Below are 19,003 nucleotides of genomic sequence, written 5' to 3' on the forward strand. Positions count from 1 at the left end.
GGCTAGTCATTTGGTGGAACCGGAGGCACCATCATTGTACATATTGCTTGGTTTACTTAGAGGCTCATTTTCAAAGCACTTAGCCTCCCAAAGTTCCATAGAAACCTATGGAACTTAGCCTCCCAAAGTGCTTTGAAAATATGCCTCTTAATGTGTGTATGCATGCTTTGTCTATGTTTTTTTGTTATAGCACTGGGGATAACATGTGGAGTTCCCTTTTGAGGAAGCTCTTAGTGAAACTTGGCCAGTCAAAGGAACACCGAGGGGGTTCACTGCATGATTTTAAACTGACAATGTGGGTGGCTGGTCTAACAGGTCAGGAGGGACACAGTCCACATAAAGTGGAATCATCTAAAGTGTCAATGCTATGAACATTTTTTAAGATAAGTAATGGGTTATATTGCATTTGTTTAGTGTCATGGACTTTACACAAGATACTTTATTCAATTAGCAGTGAGTTCTATTGTATATAATTGTGGTATTGCACATGATTTCCTATTTGGTATACGATTAACAAATAACCTCTTTATGTATATATACACAAGGTATGAACACCTGCCTTGGGTAGATGATTGATGTTGTACATACGGTTGATTTCAGGGAACAACAAATGTGCAAAGATGGTTCCTCCGGTTTAACCAAATGACTAGCCTTGGTTGTAATGGTTTGAACTGAGCACATTTATTTATTTTTGATAACTGAGATATAGTTAGCCTGTACTGTTGTATTTAATTATAATTTAGGAGTATAGGGGATTTTTTTTGGTTTTATTTTCCCAGCATTTAGTTTAGTTAAAATTTAATGCCAAGAAGTGCAGAGTTATGCACTTGGGGTGCATAAATCCAAAACAGATGTATCAGATAGGAGAGGAGGAGATTGGTAAGCTTGGCTCAGGATAGGGACCTTGGGGTGATGGTGTTTGAATATTTCAAGGCGACGAAATAATGCAACAAGGCGGTGGCCACGGTCAGAAGGATGCTAGGCTGCATAGAGAGGGGTATAACCAGCAGAAGAAAGGAGCTGTTGATGCCCCTGTACAAGTTATTGGTGAGGCCCCACTTGAAGTACTGTGTTCAGTTTTGGAGGCCGTATCTTGCTAAAGGATGTAAAAAGATTTGAAGCAGTTCAAAGGAAGCAAAGAAAATGGTCTGGGGTTTGTGTAGCAAGACATATGAGGAGAGAATTGCTGACCTGAACTTGTATACCCTAGAGGAAAGGAGAAACAGGGGTGATATGATACAGACATTTAAATATTTGAAAGGTATTAATCCGCAAAGAAATATTTTCCAGAAATGGGAATGCAGTAGAACACTAGAAGTAGAGGACATGAATTGAGGTTGAAAGGGGGCCAACTCAGAAGTATTTTTTCATTGAGAGGATGGTAGATACCAGGAATGCCCTCCCGCAGGAGGTGGTGGAGATGCAAACGATAACTGCTGTCGAGCAGGGACTGTCTCTTCATGTTCAAGTGTACAGCACTGCGTACGTCTAGTAGTGCTATAGAAATGATAAGTAGAGGTAGAAATGCATGGGATAAACACAAAGGAATCCTGTTTAGAAGGAAAGGATCCAAAGAAGCTTAGTGGAGATTAGGTAGCAACACCAGTAATTGCGAAACAAAGCCAGTACTGGACTGACTTCTACAGTCAGTGCTCTGATCGTGGCTGGACATATTCAGCTTCAGAAGTTGGAGAACAAGGCCAATGCTAGGCAGACCTCTACAGTCTGTGCTGGGCAGACTTCTATAGTCTGTGTCTTGATCGTGGCTGAATAGACTTGGGTGGGCTGGAGTGGAGCTTTTCAGGGGCTTCAATGGCAACTTCAGAAATATTAGAACAAGGACAGTGTTGGGCAGGCTTCTACAGTCTATGCCCTGAAAATGGCAAGGACAAATCAAGATCAGGTATACATATTTATTTATTGAGATTTATTAACCGCCTTTATGAAGAGATTCACCCAAGGTGGTGTACAGTAGGTATGAAGTATCACATACCATAAGTAGTGAATTTATCTTGTTGAGCAGACTAGATGGACCGTACAGGTCTTTATCTGCCATCATCTACTATGTTGCCGCCACCTATTTACTAGGTGGTAAGGGCTCACACACTAACTCCATGCTAATCGTGCAATGCGCGATTTACCTGTGTTACCCTATCAGCGCAGGGCACACCTACTCTCCAGCTCCAAGCACACACACACACACCCCACACTAAAAAATAAAACCTATTTTTTAGCACATGGGTAGCGCTTGCCTGAGCATGTCCCATGGTACTGCCTTTTAGCGCACAGTAAGCATGTGTTAGTGCTTACTGCCACTTAGTAAAAGGGCAGTATTACATCTCCTTTGCCATTTTTGTTGCCTCTCTCTAAACCTTTTCTAATTGCACTATATCCTTTTTGAACCCTAGTTTCTCTGGTTCTCTGTAATATTGTGCTACTTATCTACTGTTTTATCTTTTCTGATTTTATGTTTTCTTTTTAATATTATAAGCTGCATTGCTATGAATGATCAAAAAATCAGTATTGCAAATCCTATATAATAAAAAGCACCTCCAGTGTTCTGAAGCTGAGAAAGTGAAGCCTTGAAGCATTCATGCTCCTGCTGTATCCATCTCCTGAAATGACGTCACGATATTCGTAAAGACCAATCACTGGAAGGGAATGCTGCAGAGTTGCTGGCCAACGGAATGCGACGTCACACGCATGAGGGTGTCGTCGTCCCTCCCTCCCTTCCCGTTCCAGGCCCCCTACCTCTAAATTTTAAAAGTCAACTTCACTTATGAAGTTGGGTTTACGGCGGTCGACAGTAGCAGCGGTAACAGGCGGGCTTGGCCCTTCTCTCTCTTTCAGCTCAGGTCCCGCCCTTGCGGAAACAGGAAATGAGAGCGGGACCAGAGCTGAGAAAGAGAGAAGGGCCAAGCCTGCATGCCTTTTACCACTGCTGCCGGCCGCCGTAAACCCGACTTCATAAGTGAAGATGACTTTTAAAATTTGGAGGTAGGGGGCCTGGAACGGGAAGGGAGGGAGGGAGGGATGACGACACCCTCATGCATGTGACGTCACGTTCCGAAGGGGGGATCCTGGAACTGGGAGGGAGGGACGGGGGAACCTGAAACTCAGAGGGAGGGACCCTGGAATTGGGAGGGAGGGAGGGAGGGGGGAACCTGAAACTCGGTCACCTGGAACTCGGAGGGAGGGAGGCAGGGGATGACCCTGGAACTCGGAGAGAGGGAGGGAGGCAGGGGACGACCCTGGAACTCGGAGGGAGGGAGGGGGGACACTGGAACTGGGAGGGAGGGAGGGGGGCCCATGGCACACACTCTCATTCTCACACACACACTCTCTCAGAGACACACTTGCACCCAGTCTCACTCTCTCTCTGTCACACACACACTCGCACATTCACTCTCTCTCTCTCACACAGTCACTCTCACACACACTCTCTCAAACATACACACTCCGAGGAAAACCTTACTAGCGCCCGTTTCATTTGTGTCAGAAACGGGCTTTTTTTTTACTAGTTTTTAAATAAATATGTAAAGTACAGTGATGTGTTCAGTAGAGGGATTTCTCGCTTAGCTGTGCTGCTTTGTAACAGTGAAAACCACCTTTTCCATACAGGTGTGTACCCTGACAAAGGAAGACAATCGTGTCATCGGACAGATTCCAGATGATGAGCAGTTGCATGTGCTGCCGCTTTACAAAGTTGCAAACACGGATGAATTCGGCAGCGAGGAGAACCAGCTTGAGAAGATGAACAATGGGGCAATCCAGGTGCTCACCTCATTCCCTCGCGAGGTCAGGAAGCTGCCAGAGCCAGCAAAGTCATGCAGGCAGAGACAGTTGGAAGCCAAGAAAGCTGCAGCTGAGAAGAAAAAACTGCAAAAGGAAAAACTGACTACCCCGGAAAAAATTAAGCAAGAGACAGTGGATATGCAGACACTCCAGCAAAATACAGGTAATTACCCTGGTATAGAAGCTCTCAAGCTAGTAAAAAGAATGGTATTAAAAGGGATTTGTTTTTTGTATAAATAAGGGGCCCCTTTTACTAAACCAACCTAGCAATTCCCGCATAGTAAATGTGACAAAGCCCATTTGAACTGAATGGGCTGTGCCACATTTGCCACACCGGGAATCACTAGCATGGCTTAGTAAAACGGGCCCAAAGTTTGTGAAAATAATAAAAAGTACTGAGATTTTAGTCAAAAAACTGTTATTAGCAAATAGTAGGACTGTGAAGAAAGAAGAATTAGAAATAAGCTCAAAAAGGAAATAAATGACCCAAGGAACAAATGGACCAGTATTCAAAAGGAATTATATATTTACTGGTTGCTGTTAAGGAGGCTATTTTAGAAGCATCCCCATGTGTAACTATCAACATTTGCACATATGGATTAGCTGTTTTAAAGGTGGGGATGCTCACCACATGAGGTGTGGTAGAGGTGGGGAGAGGGAGTGGTTTGGGCAGGTCTAGCATATCAGTGCAAATCTTGCAATGGGAATCCATGTAGATAGAAAAATCTACATGTCAGCATTGTGCCTAAGATAAGGGGCATGTGTGTGTGTAGGGGTCAGACACATCATCCTTTCCTCCAGCATAGATCCCCTGTGATCATCCTTGTAGGCTTTCCAATTCTGCTTCTCTCCCTGCCCCCCCCCCCCCCCACCCGGCATCTCCTCTCCTCAATCCTTCCTATGCTGCTTCTCCTCACCGTACTCAGACTGGAATGAGTGTGTCTGTGCCTGCCCCAACTCAGTGGAACCACATCCACAACCCCATGAGTGTCGAGGTACAGCCCCACCAGACTCCATGGAAGGTTCCTCCCCAGACGTCAAGAGCAGTACTCAATGAGTCGATGTTGACACCAAGGATCTCTCCACAAGTATGGATGGAGCCTCAGGAAGAATCTGGGACTGATATGCAGTTGGAGCAAGCGCCCTCGATGCCTGGGTGGATTGCAACTGCAGTATCTGTACTAGCTCCTCCCTGAGCATGGCTAAAAACTGCTCATTGAAGGAAGGCATTGGCAAAGGCAGGGGAGCTGGGAGAGGGCCAGCCAGAGAAGGTGTTGGTGCCAAGCCAGAAGCAGGAACCTGGCTGCTCAGAGACTTGTGTACTGGCACCTCTACGAAAAAGGGAAGCACTCTTCGCAGTGCAAGGACTTCTTGGGTGCTGGCGATGCCGATGCCCTGGAGCTCCCGGCACCATGCGTCAAAGAGGACCAATGCTTATTCTTCTTGGGCTTCCCCCAGCGCTCAGCATTGTGGTCCTTCAGTGCCAATGAAGATGACATCAAACCTGTACATGCCTTCGGTGGCGGGTCCGATTCTGACCAGTCTGGGGCCTATTCTCAGCGCTCAATACCAGTGCACAATCTGCCACACCCTCTGTGTCCCAAACTGTATTTGTAAACAGAGAGAACAAAAGTTATGCTCATGGTCCTGCCCAAGGCACCTGATGCACCAAGAGTGTTGGTCCATCATGGAAATCACGCAATTATTTTGGGTGCACCTTTTGAAGCCACTAGGGGTCTTCTTGGACATCAAGAAAAGAATCACGGCCAAATTAAACTCTCCAACTGTGAACTGTAAAAAAAAAAAAAAAAAGGGCAGTGTTCAAACTGAGGTAGGTGCTCCGGACTAAGCAGGCCTAGCAACTCGCAAAAAAGAAAGGAAACTTGAATAGCTGAAAATACTAAAAAAAAAATTAAAGGGAACAGAATAAAATAAAGAGGAAGGATATAATAATTGTGAAAGGGACAAAAATACCTGCATGGTAAGGCACTGTGAAAGCAGAGAAAAAATGCATTGAGAGGAGAATATGACGTTGCATCCTCCCTGCTCTGCATTCATCTTGCTAATCAGTGTCCGCACTGGACTCTGTCGAATGATGTCACCCTGACATGAGAATACAACTGGCCTACTTGTCCTTGGCGAAAGCCCTCTACCTATGTTTGGTGTTTCACAAATGGCCATGACCCCATTCAATATCCTCTGAATACTATACTGTATACTTGTACCATCAGAACTTTAGCTCTATCAGATGTCTACCATCAGAATAAATCCCTGGCTTCACAGTTCCCCATCACTGCTTGACTCATTAGAGGATTTCTTCATGTCAAGCCACCATCAGAGAAACTTCCTGTGCCGTGGGACCTTAATTTATTTATTAGGATTTATTAGGCTTAATGTTTCAATGTTATTTGATATACCTGAAATTAAATGAATTTCTAAGCCACAGCTTCACAAACTAGGTTGTGACCCCAAATTGGTCACAAAACCTGCTTTCAGGGATGTGGCATGAGCGGGCACTCCATAAGATGTCATTGGCCCATGCTGGCCAGGGACCACACGCTTTCTTTGGCTGCAGGAATGATGTTGCAGCCACAGAAAGATTGAAAAGCACTGGTCTAAGCAGTTTACAGTAAAGATATATAATAATAAATAATAACAACAACAGCAAAACTTGTTACTCACTCTACCAGTTCAGAGTGGTTAACAGAATAAAAACTGGTTATAACCAGAAAGTACAATAAAAGTGCTGGGCAGACTTATACGGTCTGTGCCAGAGCCGGTGGTGGGAGGCGGGGCTGGTGGTTGGGAGGCGGGGATAGTACTGGGCAGACTTATACGGTCTGTGCCAGAGCCAGTGGTTGGGAGGCGGGGCTGGTGGTTGGGAGGCGGGGATAGTGCTGGGCAGACTTATACGGTCTGTGCCCTGAAGAGCACAGGTACAAATCAAAGTAGGGTATACACAAAAAGTAGCACATATGAGTTGTCTTGTTGGGCAGACTGGATGGACCGTGCAGGTCTTTTTCTGCCGTCATCTACTATGTTACTTATCTTACGGTGAATTCAAAACATTGGGGCAAATATTCAGACCGTGGGAGTTAGCCGGGCTAAACCCGGATATTCAATGCCAGGCCATTTCTGGTGACCAGCATTGAATATCCAGTTTATTTTTGGCCAGTTAGAAGATAACCAGCTATGTTGCTATTCAGACTTATTTGAGTATCTTCTAACCGGCCAAATATATCCCACATATTCACATAGCTAAATATAGCTGCTAAAGTGGGGCTGAAAATCGGAGGAGTGGCCTAGTGGTTAGGGTGGTGGATTTTGGTCCTGGGGAACTGAGGAACTGAGTTCGATTCCCACTTCAGGACAGGCAGCTCCTTGTGACTCTGGGAAAGTCACTTAACCCTCCATTGCCCCATGTAAGCCGCATTGAGCCTGCCATGAGTGGGAAAGCGCGGGGTACAAATGTAACAACAAAAAAGATAGCTGGTTATGTCGGCATTTAACAGCCCAGATGCCAATCCTGGCTGGTTAAATGCTTTTGAATATTGGGGGGAGACTTCCTAAATATAAATATTTTAATATTACGACAGAATTCAGTATAAGTATCACAAGATCTGATTCTAGTTCAAATATCTTTTCCTAACTTCGCTGCTTGAAAAGACAGCAAATGCTTTTCAGCCTTTTAATATCTCTAGGAGATGGAAAAAAAAAAATGTTATCACACCCTATCCTGGGATCCCTTGAAGTGATCATAAAAATAAAATGGAACCAATCCATATAAAACCTTAAAGAAACTGCAACTTAAACAGAATTCTCGCACCGACCAGCAACCAGTACAACTTAATATAATACTGAAATAAATTGTCAAATTTCTTTAAACAGAAACTTAAATGGAGTGCCGTGTTCTGGATTGTCTTGAACATCCCAAGTATATAACATTACAATAGTCCAGTTGACTCAAAATAATCGACTATAAATACAAAACTAAAAATTCAAATTAAATAAATAAAAAATATCTTGAGCAAGGGTTAGAAAGTGGAGGGAACTTAGTAAGGGGAGGTTTAGACAAACTACAAAACTCCAGTTGTGGCAGCCCCAGCCTCTGCAACTATACCCTGCAGGCATACAACCATGCAGACTGCCAGTATGTAGCCTAAGAGGTTAAAACTAATCTAAAGAAGGTCCTCCTTGAATTTTTCTTATGAGGTTTCCAAGTTTAAATCAAGAGGTAGATCATTCCACAAAAGGGGAGCAGCAAATCTGAGTCAAGTCTTACAACGGTGTAAGAAGGAACCACCAAGGTTTTGTTGTAGAGATCATAGTCTAGGAGATGCAATGTAAAGGATTAGTAAGCTGGTAAGGAACAAAGTAAGCAAGAGTAAAACGTTTGATGTGAGGCATTCTTTAGGCTTTATGGTCCCATAAACAATACCAGACCCCAGGACACAAATACAGCAGGATTTCAGCAATGATATCCATGACCAAATCAGTTTTAAACAATAACCCCCCCCCCCCCCCCCACCAAGAAGTGTATAGAGCTTCCAGAAAAAGAAAAGAGAACATTAATATGTGGCTATGGCCACATTGGCAAAGAAGACCAATAAGGATTCCAAATTAAACGAAATGCCCTTCCCCTGTTTAGAGTCTAATTTGGGCAGAGATTGACATTCCATAGTAATAAAATAATCATCGCAGATCAATGTGCTATCGCCAAGGCCTCTAAAGACAGCCAGTAAAACAAAATAGTTTTCTTGCCCAATAAAATGGCCCTCTGCAAGAACCCCTAAAATCTTTCAAGGCAGGCGTTGTGAATTGAAAAACTGAAAATAACAACTTGGGCCGAAGGACATAAGTATGACCCAAAAAACCAGACACCTGTGTCGGCAACATAATCCAGAAGCACTGAATTGTTGGGCAGCACCAAAACGTGTCCTAAAGTAGCATCGGAGAAGGAGCATTTTGGACAATTGGAAGACTCACTGAGGCCCATTCTATGAGCTCTGCATGTGGCAATATAGAATCGCAAGAACATCTTATAATGTTTTTCCTATAAAGACACAGACTTGATCCAAGCACTCACCCATTTCAAGCAGGTTTCCAACTAGGGACCCTGTAAGGAAAGGTCCAGATCTTCCATCTATCGGGCAGCCAAAGGGCCTAGTCAAAGCCAGGGATACGCTTCTACAAAAAGGCATGATGAAACTTCAAAAGCACAGGCAAATGAGAGTCAAGGCTGAGAGCAGCAACCAAGGATTCCTGAGCAGGTTGTCCCAGAGCTAAGGTTGGCAAGGAAAGAATGTAATGTTGAATCTGTAGACAAGAAAAAAAAAATATCTCTAGGCAAATCAAATGCAGAGCACAAAGTGTCCAAAGGTGTAAGTTACCCTCATTAGTAAGCACATGAAGAATGTATACAGTTCCCCCGAGATGCCCAGAGCTGAAATGCAACAGCTGTAGAGCCTGGAGGAAAAGCGCCATTTCTGTTAATGGGCAGAAATGGTGTTACATTAACAGAAAAGCACAGCAAAGAGAACAACCATTTCCAAGTCTGATGGGTTTGTCCATAAATAGGATACACAGTTACCCCCTTATCCAAATCCCTTAATGAAGCATGCAAAATATAGCTAAAATGGCATTGAGAAAGTAGTTTGGTCTCTTTACCTGTAAAAGAAAATTGTGAAGAGTTACGAAAAGAAGCATTAAGGTGATACATTGCACAGGCATGAGCAAAAAGTCTAACATTAAGCAGACCCAACCCCAGTCCTCCTTTAACCTTTGAGAGAGCAGCACGAGCGTAAGTTAGACGAGTTTGCTTACCCTTCCAGAGAAAGTTATTCATCAGCCTAGCCAACTGCTTATTAGTGGCGGCAGCAGTAAAACAAAGAGGTATGTTCTTTACACTTTAAAAATATATCTTTCTTTATAAATGTGATTCTCCTGAACAATAGACAAACTATAGATAAACTGAGCAGCCCTGAGCTTTGGAGTCACCCACTCATATGCTTGCTTGATTCATCCCCTATTGGTTAATGAACAAAGCCATTTTTCTCACCTATGACAGCAGGATTAATAAGGTACACATTCCCACTTGAGCTCTACTTTATCTGAATAGACTAAAGGGACTACCGTGTGTGGAAAGAACTATTCATGCTCAGAACTTTACAGTAGTTTTAAGCTCTGGACAAGCTGTCCTGTCCTAGCATCATCAGATGTTATCGCCCACTTGTGTGTCTTATCAATCCTGCTGTTTAGAGAAAACACCTGGTACAGGTAAGAAAAAATAAAGTGCACGTTATTTGTAACTTTGTCCTTGCTGCATCCAGAGTGCACTTCTGGGAATGCTTATATGTACAGTGATGTCAAAATCTTTCTGCCCCCCACCCTCTCTGTTTCCCCTATTACATGCATATGTGATACACTGAATGGTTTCTGATCTTTAAACAAAATGCAATATTAAACAAAGGGAACCCGAGTAAACACATAACACGTTGTTAAATTATTACATCATTTATTTAAGGAACAAAATTATCCAACACCCACATCACCCATTTGAAAAAATAACTGTGCCCTCGGGTTACTCAACCAGTTGACTAACAATGTTTTAAAATATTTTATTTATGAAATAATATAGGTTACAGAAGCATAAGAACACTCATACAACTCAGGAATGTAACACAAACTATTCCCCCCTCCCCCAACATGCAATGTGCCCATTCTTTAGCTGTTTATCCAAGCGCATCATCTGGAAAATAAGTTAGGAGTTCCTAGAAGCAGATGACTGGGTTCTCCAGGCCGTAAACACATCCCAAATCTTATGGTAAGATATAATCCTGCCATATTTCAAAGCGTGGAGGTGTAGCCTAGTGGTTAGTGCAGCGGACTTTGATCCTGGGGAACTGGGTTCGATTCCTACTGCAGCTCCTTGTGACTGTGGGCAAGTCACTTAACCCTCCATTGCCCCAGGTACAAAATAAGTACCTGTATATATGTAAACCGCTTTGACTGTAGTTGCAAAATACCACAGAAAGGCAGTATATCAAGTCCCATTTCCCTTCCCTTTCCCTCCCATCAGTTGTGACATTAAACAGTAATAATCCACCTTCATAAAAACTGTCTCCGAGATTGTCACCTGCTTTCAGGGTTTAGCCAAAATGGTCTTGGCTGCTGTAAATATGTGTCGCCAATTTATGTGCTTCTGTGGGGATACATGTCATCTTGTAGTGCAGCAAACAACAATCCACCCTTCCGGGATAAGAGACCGGCAAGAAAGAGTTGAATTGCTGATATAATGCTACCCAGAAGGACTGTACGGCAGGGCATGTCCACTAAATATGGTAGAAGGTGCCCTATTCCAGTTGACCAAATCTAATTGATAGAGTAATTAGAATCAGCTGACTGAACACAGCCAAGCTTGATTGTAGCCAGCCTTGTTGAATCTAAATCTCACTATATATTAACCCTTATCAAGCGAGTTAAGTAATAACTACAAAGTTTCTACAAGAAAGTTATGCCACCACAACTGAAGGAAATTCCAGTAGAGATTAAAAAAAAGCTTTCAAATATATCAGTTTGGAAATGGTTACAGAGCCATTTCTAAAGCTCTAGGACACCACCAAACCACACTGAGAGCCATTATCCCCAAATACAGAAGACCTAGAAGAGTGGTGCCAAAATTACTCCAAGGGCACAGAGACAATTCACCTGGGAAATCATAACAGCCCAGAAGAACATCCAAAGAACTGCAGGCCTCTTTAGGACAAGCATCCAGGATGCTGAGCTCGATGGACCTTTGGTCTTTTCCCAGTATGGCATTACTTATAAGCACACGTGCGTTTTGTTTGGCACAAGTTTCCTTGGTGACATATTGTTGTCTATGCTGTATTATTGGATTCATTGAATTTTTTTACCTCTCTGCTAGCTATTATCATCAGTGGTTGAGAGACGTGTTGTTCGACTCCTGAAGCAGGTACGCTTAGCGCCGAAATGCAGGACTGCGTCGAGAATCCTTTGGATGTATTTATTGAGTTTTTAAAATAAACTACTGTTTGGAAATACAAGTTTTGTGGCGCAAGGCAAATGCAACATTCCACAATAAGAACATCATACCAACAATCAAACATGGTGGTGGCAGTGTGATGGTTTGCTGCCTCAGGACCTGGAAGACACTGTCAATCATGATTTACTTCTTGCCACGCTGTCCTCTTTTGGGTTCCAAGGCCCTGTCCTCTCCTGGTTCTCCTCTTATCTCTCCCACCGCACCTTCAGGGTACACTCCCATGGATCTTCCTCCACTCCCATCCCACTATCTGTTGGAGTTCCCCAGGGATCTGTCCTTGGACCCCTTCTTTTCTCAATCTACACCTCTTCCCTGGGCTCGCTGATCTCGTCTCATGGTTTTCAGTATCATCTTTATGCTGATGACACCCAGCAATACCTCTCCACACCTAACATCACCGCGGAGACCCAGGCCAAGATATCGGCCTGTTTATCCGACATTGCGGCATGGATGTCCAACCGCCACCTGAAGCTGAACATGTCCAAGACCGAGCTCCTCATCTTTCCTCCTAAACCCACTTCTCCTCTTCCTCCATTCTCTATCTCAGTTGATAACACTCTCATCCTCCCCGTCCCATCTGCCCGCAACCTCGGAGTCATCTTCGACTCCTCCCTCTCCTTCTCTGCGCATATCCAACAGACTGCCAAGACCTGTCGCTTCTTCCTCTTCAACATCAGCAAAATTCGCCCTTTCCTCTCTGAGCACACCACCAGAACTCTCGTCCACGCTCTCATTACCTCTCGCCTTGATTACTGCAAATTACTCCTCACCGGCCTCCCACTCAGCCATCTATCCCCCCTTCAATTCGTTCAGAACGCTGCCGCACGTCTTATATTCCGCCAGAACCGATATACTCATATCACCCCTCTCCTCAAATCACTTCATTGGCTTCCGATCAGATATCGCATACAATTCAAGCTCCTCCTCCTTACCTACAAATGCACTCAGTCTGCGGCTCCTCACTACCTCTCCACCCTCATCTCCCCCTATGTTTCCGCCCGTAACCTCCGCTCACAGGACAAAGCCCTTCTCTCAGTACCCTTCTCCACCACTGCCAACTCCAGGCTCCGCTCATTCTGCCTTGCCTCACCCTATGCCTGGAACAATCTTCCTTTACCCATACGCCATGCCCCCTCCCTACCCATCTTCAAATCTCTGCTTAAAACTCACCTCTTCAATGCTGCCTTCGACGCCTAACCGCTTGAGAAATATAGAATGCCCCAATCTATCCACCCTATCAGATTAACTGTTCACTCGTCCTCTAGATTGTACACTTGTCTTTAGATTGTTCTCTTGTCTTTTAGATTGTAAGCTCTTTGAGCAGGGACTGTCCTTCTATGTTTAAATTGTACAGCGCTGCGTAACCCTAGTAGCGCTTTAGAAATGTTAGTTAGTAGGAAGACCTGGCGCTAAAACTGAGGTGTAACTGATTTATGCAAGGCAAATCAAATCTACATCTGAATGGCTGTGAGAAACAAAATTAAAATTTTGGATTGGCCTAGTCAAAGTCCTGACTTGAGCCCTGTTTACTGCATACTAGTCAATTGTGCCCCCGAATCGGGGTGGCAAAAAGGGGGTAGAGATGGTGGACCACAGGGACCCCCTGGAGCTGTGGGGCCCAGGGGAGCTACCATGTTTGCCCCCCCCCCCCCCCCCCCCCCATGCTGGCTATGTGTTTTGAGTGTCTTTTTGTGTTATTTCTCAAAGTGTCTGACCCTATTTGAATGTAGGCTCTGGGGCAAGGGCTGCCTTTGACAGCCTTTGTCACCCAAAGTAAAAATGCTCAGTACTTGTGGTCTTCACATCCTATAGAGTCACCATACAAACAAAAGCCCATCTGATTTAAACAAAGTGTCTAGCAGTGGAAGGAGTATGTGTGCTGTCCCTAACGTGATGGTCACAATTTGAATATTTTTACTTGTAGTTAAGAAGACAGGCTGCCTGCTCAGGCCAATCATGGGACCTCTGCTGCATCCCGCCTCCTGTTTTCCTCCTGGCAGGACACAGCCGAGGCAGCCTATAATAATCATTGCCAGCCACAGCCACCACAGCAGAGCAACACCACTGCTGCCTAGCCGACTCTAGCTGGTGCCTATTTTACAAAAGTCTGCTCCTCCTGACGTCAAAACCTGGCTACGTCTCTGGCAACCTGTTATTAAGTTTAGGGAGCAGATACTTCTTCACATGGGCAGTGTGTGTGCTGGATAACTTTGATCCTTTAAAAAAAATGACATAATTTGTGTTATGTGTATACTCAGGTTCCCTTTGTCTAACACAGTATTACATTTAGTTTAAAGATCAGAAACCATTCAGTGTGACACATGCAATAATAAGGGAAGTCAGGAGCTGGGGGTAAAAACGTTATCATATCACTGTATATCACATGGAAGTAGGTGCTGTGTTGCTGTATGCTTTACTTGTAAGAGAATGCTTTATAAAGTTATCCCCTATGCATAGAAATGACCTGTTAAAAATGCCTGCCTGATACTGTGGATAAACCTTGGCATTTACAGCCTGTATATGTTTAGGTTTCTCCACTGTTTTAAAAAATATTTCTGAGGGCAGGGATGTAGGGAAGTCGCCATTTATGCACATACTTTTAAAATTTTGCCCCATATAAACTGTGCACCTCAAATAGCAAATGTAAAGTGAGCGCAGAATTTTCCTGGAATAATTTTCAAAGCAGAAGCACATGCATACTTTTCGCTGTGAAAATCTGGCAAAATCCAAACAGAGAAAAGTATACTCATACTTCTTTCTTCATGTACACAGTCATAAAATTACCTCATGTTGTCATTGAAACAAACAACTCAAAGTAGCCTACTTATTCAGACTGCTTAGAGACACTTAATTTCTTTATTCACCACTTACTGGAGCAAGGCATTGGGCCTGCACCCCACTGCATGCAGAAGCTTTAAAGAGAATAGAGTATCCCTATGAATTATCATGTACCTTGCTGTGTAAACAGAGGGCAGTGGTAGGAAAAGGGTTATGAAGTGCGGAAGAAGACATGGAGGAGGGGCAGCTAGTGTTGTATATGGGAATTTGTATCTGCATTTTCCTAAAGTGGACAAATTTCATTTGGGTCTCTATCTGCTGTCATTAATAACATTAATAAATGTTTTGTAAGGATATGAATCTCAGGGTCCTAGCTAGATTGTAGTATAATTATTCATGATGACCTTCCTAAATTCTTCCTGTTCAAAAAGCAATTTTATTGTGTAGAAAAAAAAGACGTGAGCTTAAAAAAAAAAAATTCCTGTTCTCTGATCCATACCTATTGGGACAGAGCATCCCAAAGAAGATGATGTTGCATTTAGTTGGATCTGATCTTTATATTACTTTATAAGGACAGTACTTGGTTTTTGCCATCTTAGAACATATAGTAACAGTATGCACCTTATGCACTTTGTATGCAGGTATGCCACTGAACAGTCCACTTTCCCAGCAGCCGATCAAGGTGGAACCTCAGAATCACTACAGCAACTTCAAGTACGGTAGCAATGCCGTTGTGGAAAGCTACTCTGTGCTGGGGAGCTGCAGGCCCTCAGATCCCTATAGTATGAACAGTGTTTACTCTTACCATTCCTACTATGCACAGCCTAGTCTGCCTTCCATGAACGGGTATCATTCAAAATTTGCTCTTCCTTCTTTTGGATATTACAATTTTTCCAGCAATCATGTATTTCCCTCACGGTTTCTAAATTACAGTACCACAGACTCAAGAAATAGTGGGTGGCTCAGCAGCAACTTTGAGAAAAAGCCTGACATCCCAGCCCTGCAAGATAGTTCCAATCTTGGTTATCGGAATATGGAGTTCTCAGAGCAGACATCACATACAGTATCAAATGATCCCCTCTACCAAACTATCTTCCCGGGACCTAAGGAATGTGCAAACCAGAATGCAGCATCCATGTCTCAGAGAACCCCCCCAAAGGAAACCACGCCATTTGCACAAAACAAGAGTTGTTTTAACCGAACTATTAAACAGGAGCCAGTGGATTCATTGTCACATTCAGACCCTCTTCTGAGATCCACTGGGAATGTACAAAATGCAAATATTAATCTGTCTGGGGTATCCACACCATCACAGAATGCTAGCCAAGAGCACCTGTGGGAATCCTACAAACCGAAAAGTGGATTATCTAATGAAAGGGCTACAACAAATGGTTCTTGGGATCTGTTTACATCCAATGAAAATGGCAGTATGCAAGATAAACGGAATTCCTTCTCTGTACATCCAAATAATGCCAAGTTATCCAACTCTCAAGACAAACAGTGGAATTTATTTTCTGGTGATGAACAATTATCACAGCATAATGCAAATCTTATGGAAACTGTGTGGAGCTCTTGCAAAATGAATGACAATGCTTTAGTCCTACCTGTGTCGGCCAACTCCAGCCTACAGGAAAAGACATGGAATCTTGGGCAAATGACCTTTAATTCAGCTGTCAACAAGGGAAGCTCTGGGTTTCAAAACAAGCTGTGGAATTCTCTAAAGATCAATGAGCAGCAGACTCCAATACCTAGCCCTGGGTTGCACAGAAAACCATGGAATTCATTCACTGTATCGACAGCAGACACTACCTTGTGTAGCTCCTTTCAGGCAGATGAGAATCCACTTTTATCTGGTATGAGTTATCAAGAAAAATCGTGGGATCCTTATAGTTTGGATGATGATCTGGAGGATTCACCTGCAAAGAATGTGAAGGGAGAAGAGGAAGAAGAGGTTTGGTCTGACAGTGAACATAACTTCCTAGATGAAAATATTGGTGGAGTTGCTGTGGCACCAGCTCATGGCTCCATCTTGATTGAATGTGCAAGGAGGGAGCTCCATGCTACCACTCCACTGAAGAAACCCAACCGGTGTCATCCTGCACGCATCTCTCTGGTATTCTATCAACACAAGAACCTAAACCAGCCTAATCATGGCTTGGCCCTTTGGGAAGTTAAGATGAAGCAGCTAGCAGAAAGAGCACGAATAAGGCAAGAAGAGGCAGCCAGACTTGGACTCCAGGACATCAAACCCTTTGGAAAAAAGCGTAAATGGGGAGGTGCTAATCCTTTAGAGCCCCAAAATCAAGAGAAGAAAGATTCTGTTCCAGTACGGCAAGCAGTGGCCATTCCAACTAATTCTTTTACCACTGTGTCCTCCTATGCCTATACCAAGGTAACTGGGCCATACAGTCGCTGGATATGAGATTAACACAGCTGGATATGGTTGTTTTACCTCAGTATCTGTGGCACTGGAGTACAGTGCTGCATTGTGGTGCTTTCCTTTGATGCATGTAGGGGAAATTCTACTCAAGTGCAAATCTTCTACAACTGCACTTCGAGGAAAACAAAACAAACTATTTGCTGATAAGGTTTTTCAGTAATCTAATATTTATATCTCTGCATTTTTTTAAATCAATCCTTGTACATCAAAAAAAATGGAAAGAAATTTATAGCATCCTTTCACAGACGAAAGGTTTTTAATTACATTTAAATATGTATTTATTGGATTTTTTTATAACAACAATGAAACTGATATATGTATATAAAAAGAGAGAGATAGATATATAAAAAAAATGAAAGAATACCAGCGAATTCTGTACAGGTCATTATAAGCTGGCATGAATCTTAGCTTGGAACCCACCTGAACATGTGCTTTGAAGTAATTTGGAAACTCTTTTACATCTTATTTGTAATTAAATAATGTGCATATTGTGCATCCTGATATATCATGTATAGATACAGTATCCCTTTTGAATAAGATGTGGAAGAAATTGATTCTCCGAGAAAAACAAAATTCACAAGTTTTAACAGAAGATTCTTTTCTGTCTGCAGATACTTGATTTCTACAAGCTGTATTTCCGTAAAGTACACCTAATGTGTCTGCTGTTTCAGCCTGGCAATATCTGTAGCAGTAACGCTGGAAGTCACACAGGGCTCCTCAGAACCAGGCTGGAATGTCTATTTCCTCTTCTAGCAGTATCCTGACACCGGTCCAACAGGGCCATAGGTCACTTGACCTTCTTCAGTTTCCCTGCCTAATGTCTTGATAGAGTGCTCCTACTCCCCTCTATCCAGGGATAAAAGCAGGCCTTTCACCCCACACAACCTTCTTATCCTTAAGTTTTCTATTAACAGGGAACCATTATAAGTGCTTTATAGAAGACAGCTTTACAGATAGAGAGAATCAGCCAGGCTTTTGTTGTGTCCACCTGCTGAGAGATTTTTATGTTAATATAATTCACAAGAGACAAACAATCACAGGACAGCATAATAGATGACTGGAGTTGGTTAGCAAGACCCTTTTTGGGAGGTGCATGCTAGCTGGGTGCTTCTACCATAGATTAATTTACACCCTATTTACAGTATTATTTTATAGTGGAGAAGATAAGGCATATGCTGAATGTTATGGCAGCAAATATCTCTGCCCACAGCAGGGCAAAAACAGACAAAAAAGGGCTACTGTATCTTTTACGCAAAGAAAAACTGTGAATAGCTCAAATTTCCCTCTGTGTACATCACTGTTGCTCTGTCTGGTGCTGTCAGTCTCCTGGGGCATTCTCCTTCGGCAGCTATGCACTGAAGTGTCCCAGCAGACTGAACTACAGGAGTGACTCGTGAGTGCTGTTTTTACGTGTTCCTCCACTCATACATGGTGCATGCTTAAAATGATGACAAATGCCCTACAACATCATTTTCAGGTGCAAATGTTTAAAAAAACAAACAAAAAAAAAACAGGTTTCGTATGTGGTGCCATTTCCTGTGTCGTTATGTTGAACAATGACTACGGCACAGTGGTGCTTTTCAACTCAAAAACAAAACAACTGTTTTCAAAGAAGTTGCTAACCTAAAACTTGATTAACATTGCCTGCTGGTATCATCAGTCCTAAGAAACAGAAGCAATTTATTAGAAACAAGCATATATTGTAGTTCGAGCAGAAAATTTACAGCATAAAGCTATCCTGTAAAAACAGAACCCAGCAGTACTGTCTGGGTTCTGTTTTTACAGGATAGCTTTAAAGGGCCTCTCCTCGGCAGAAATGCCACCCTGTAAAAATGAAATTGTAGTGGGATCAGGTGTGACTGCTTTCTGACTTCCACTTCAAGATTTGCTTTTGGTTTCTGGTGAAATGCAATCCCTTTGTCCTCTTG

At 43.1% G+C, this 19,003-nt stretch overlaps 1 protein-coding gene across 1 annotated transcript in view; it reads left to right on the top strand.

Moving 5' to 3' along the window:
* TET3 (tet methylcytosine dioxygenase 3) overlaps positions 1-17,248 on the top strand; it is a 348,515-nt gene extending 331,267 nt beyond the window's left edge. The window contains exons 11-12 of the mRNA XM_030201791.1: positions 3,622-3,958; positions 15,277-17,248. Coding sequence (XP_030057651.1) covers positions 3,622-3,958; positions 15,277-17,057 — 2,118 coding nt within the window. The 3' untranslated portion in view covers positions 17,058-17,248. The remainder of the gene's footprint in view (positions 1-3,621; positions 3,959-15,276) is intronic.
* The last annotated feature ends 1,755 nt before the right edge of the window (positions 17,249-19,003 follow it).

The sequence above is a fragment of the Microcaecilia unicolor genome, chromosome 4 (genome assembly GCF_901765095.1).
Source record: "Microcaecilia unicolor chromosome 4, aMicUni1.1, whole genome shotgun sequence".
In the NCBI taxonomy this organism is placed as follows: domain Eukaryota; kingdom Metazoa; phylum Chordata; class Amphibia; order Gymnophiona; family Siphonopidae; genus Microcaecilia; species Microcaecilia unicolor.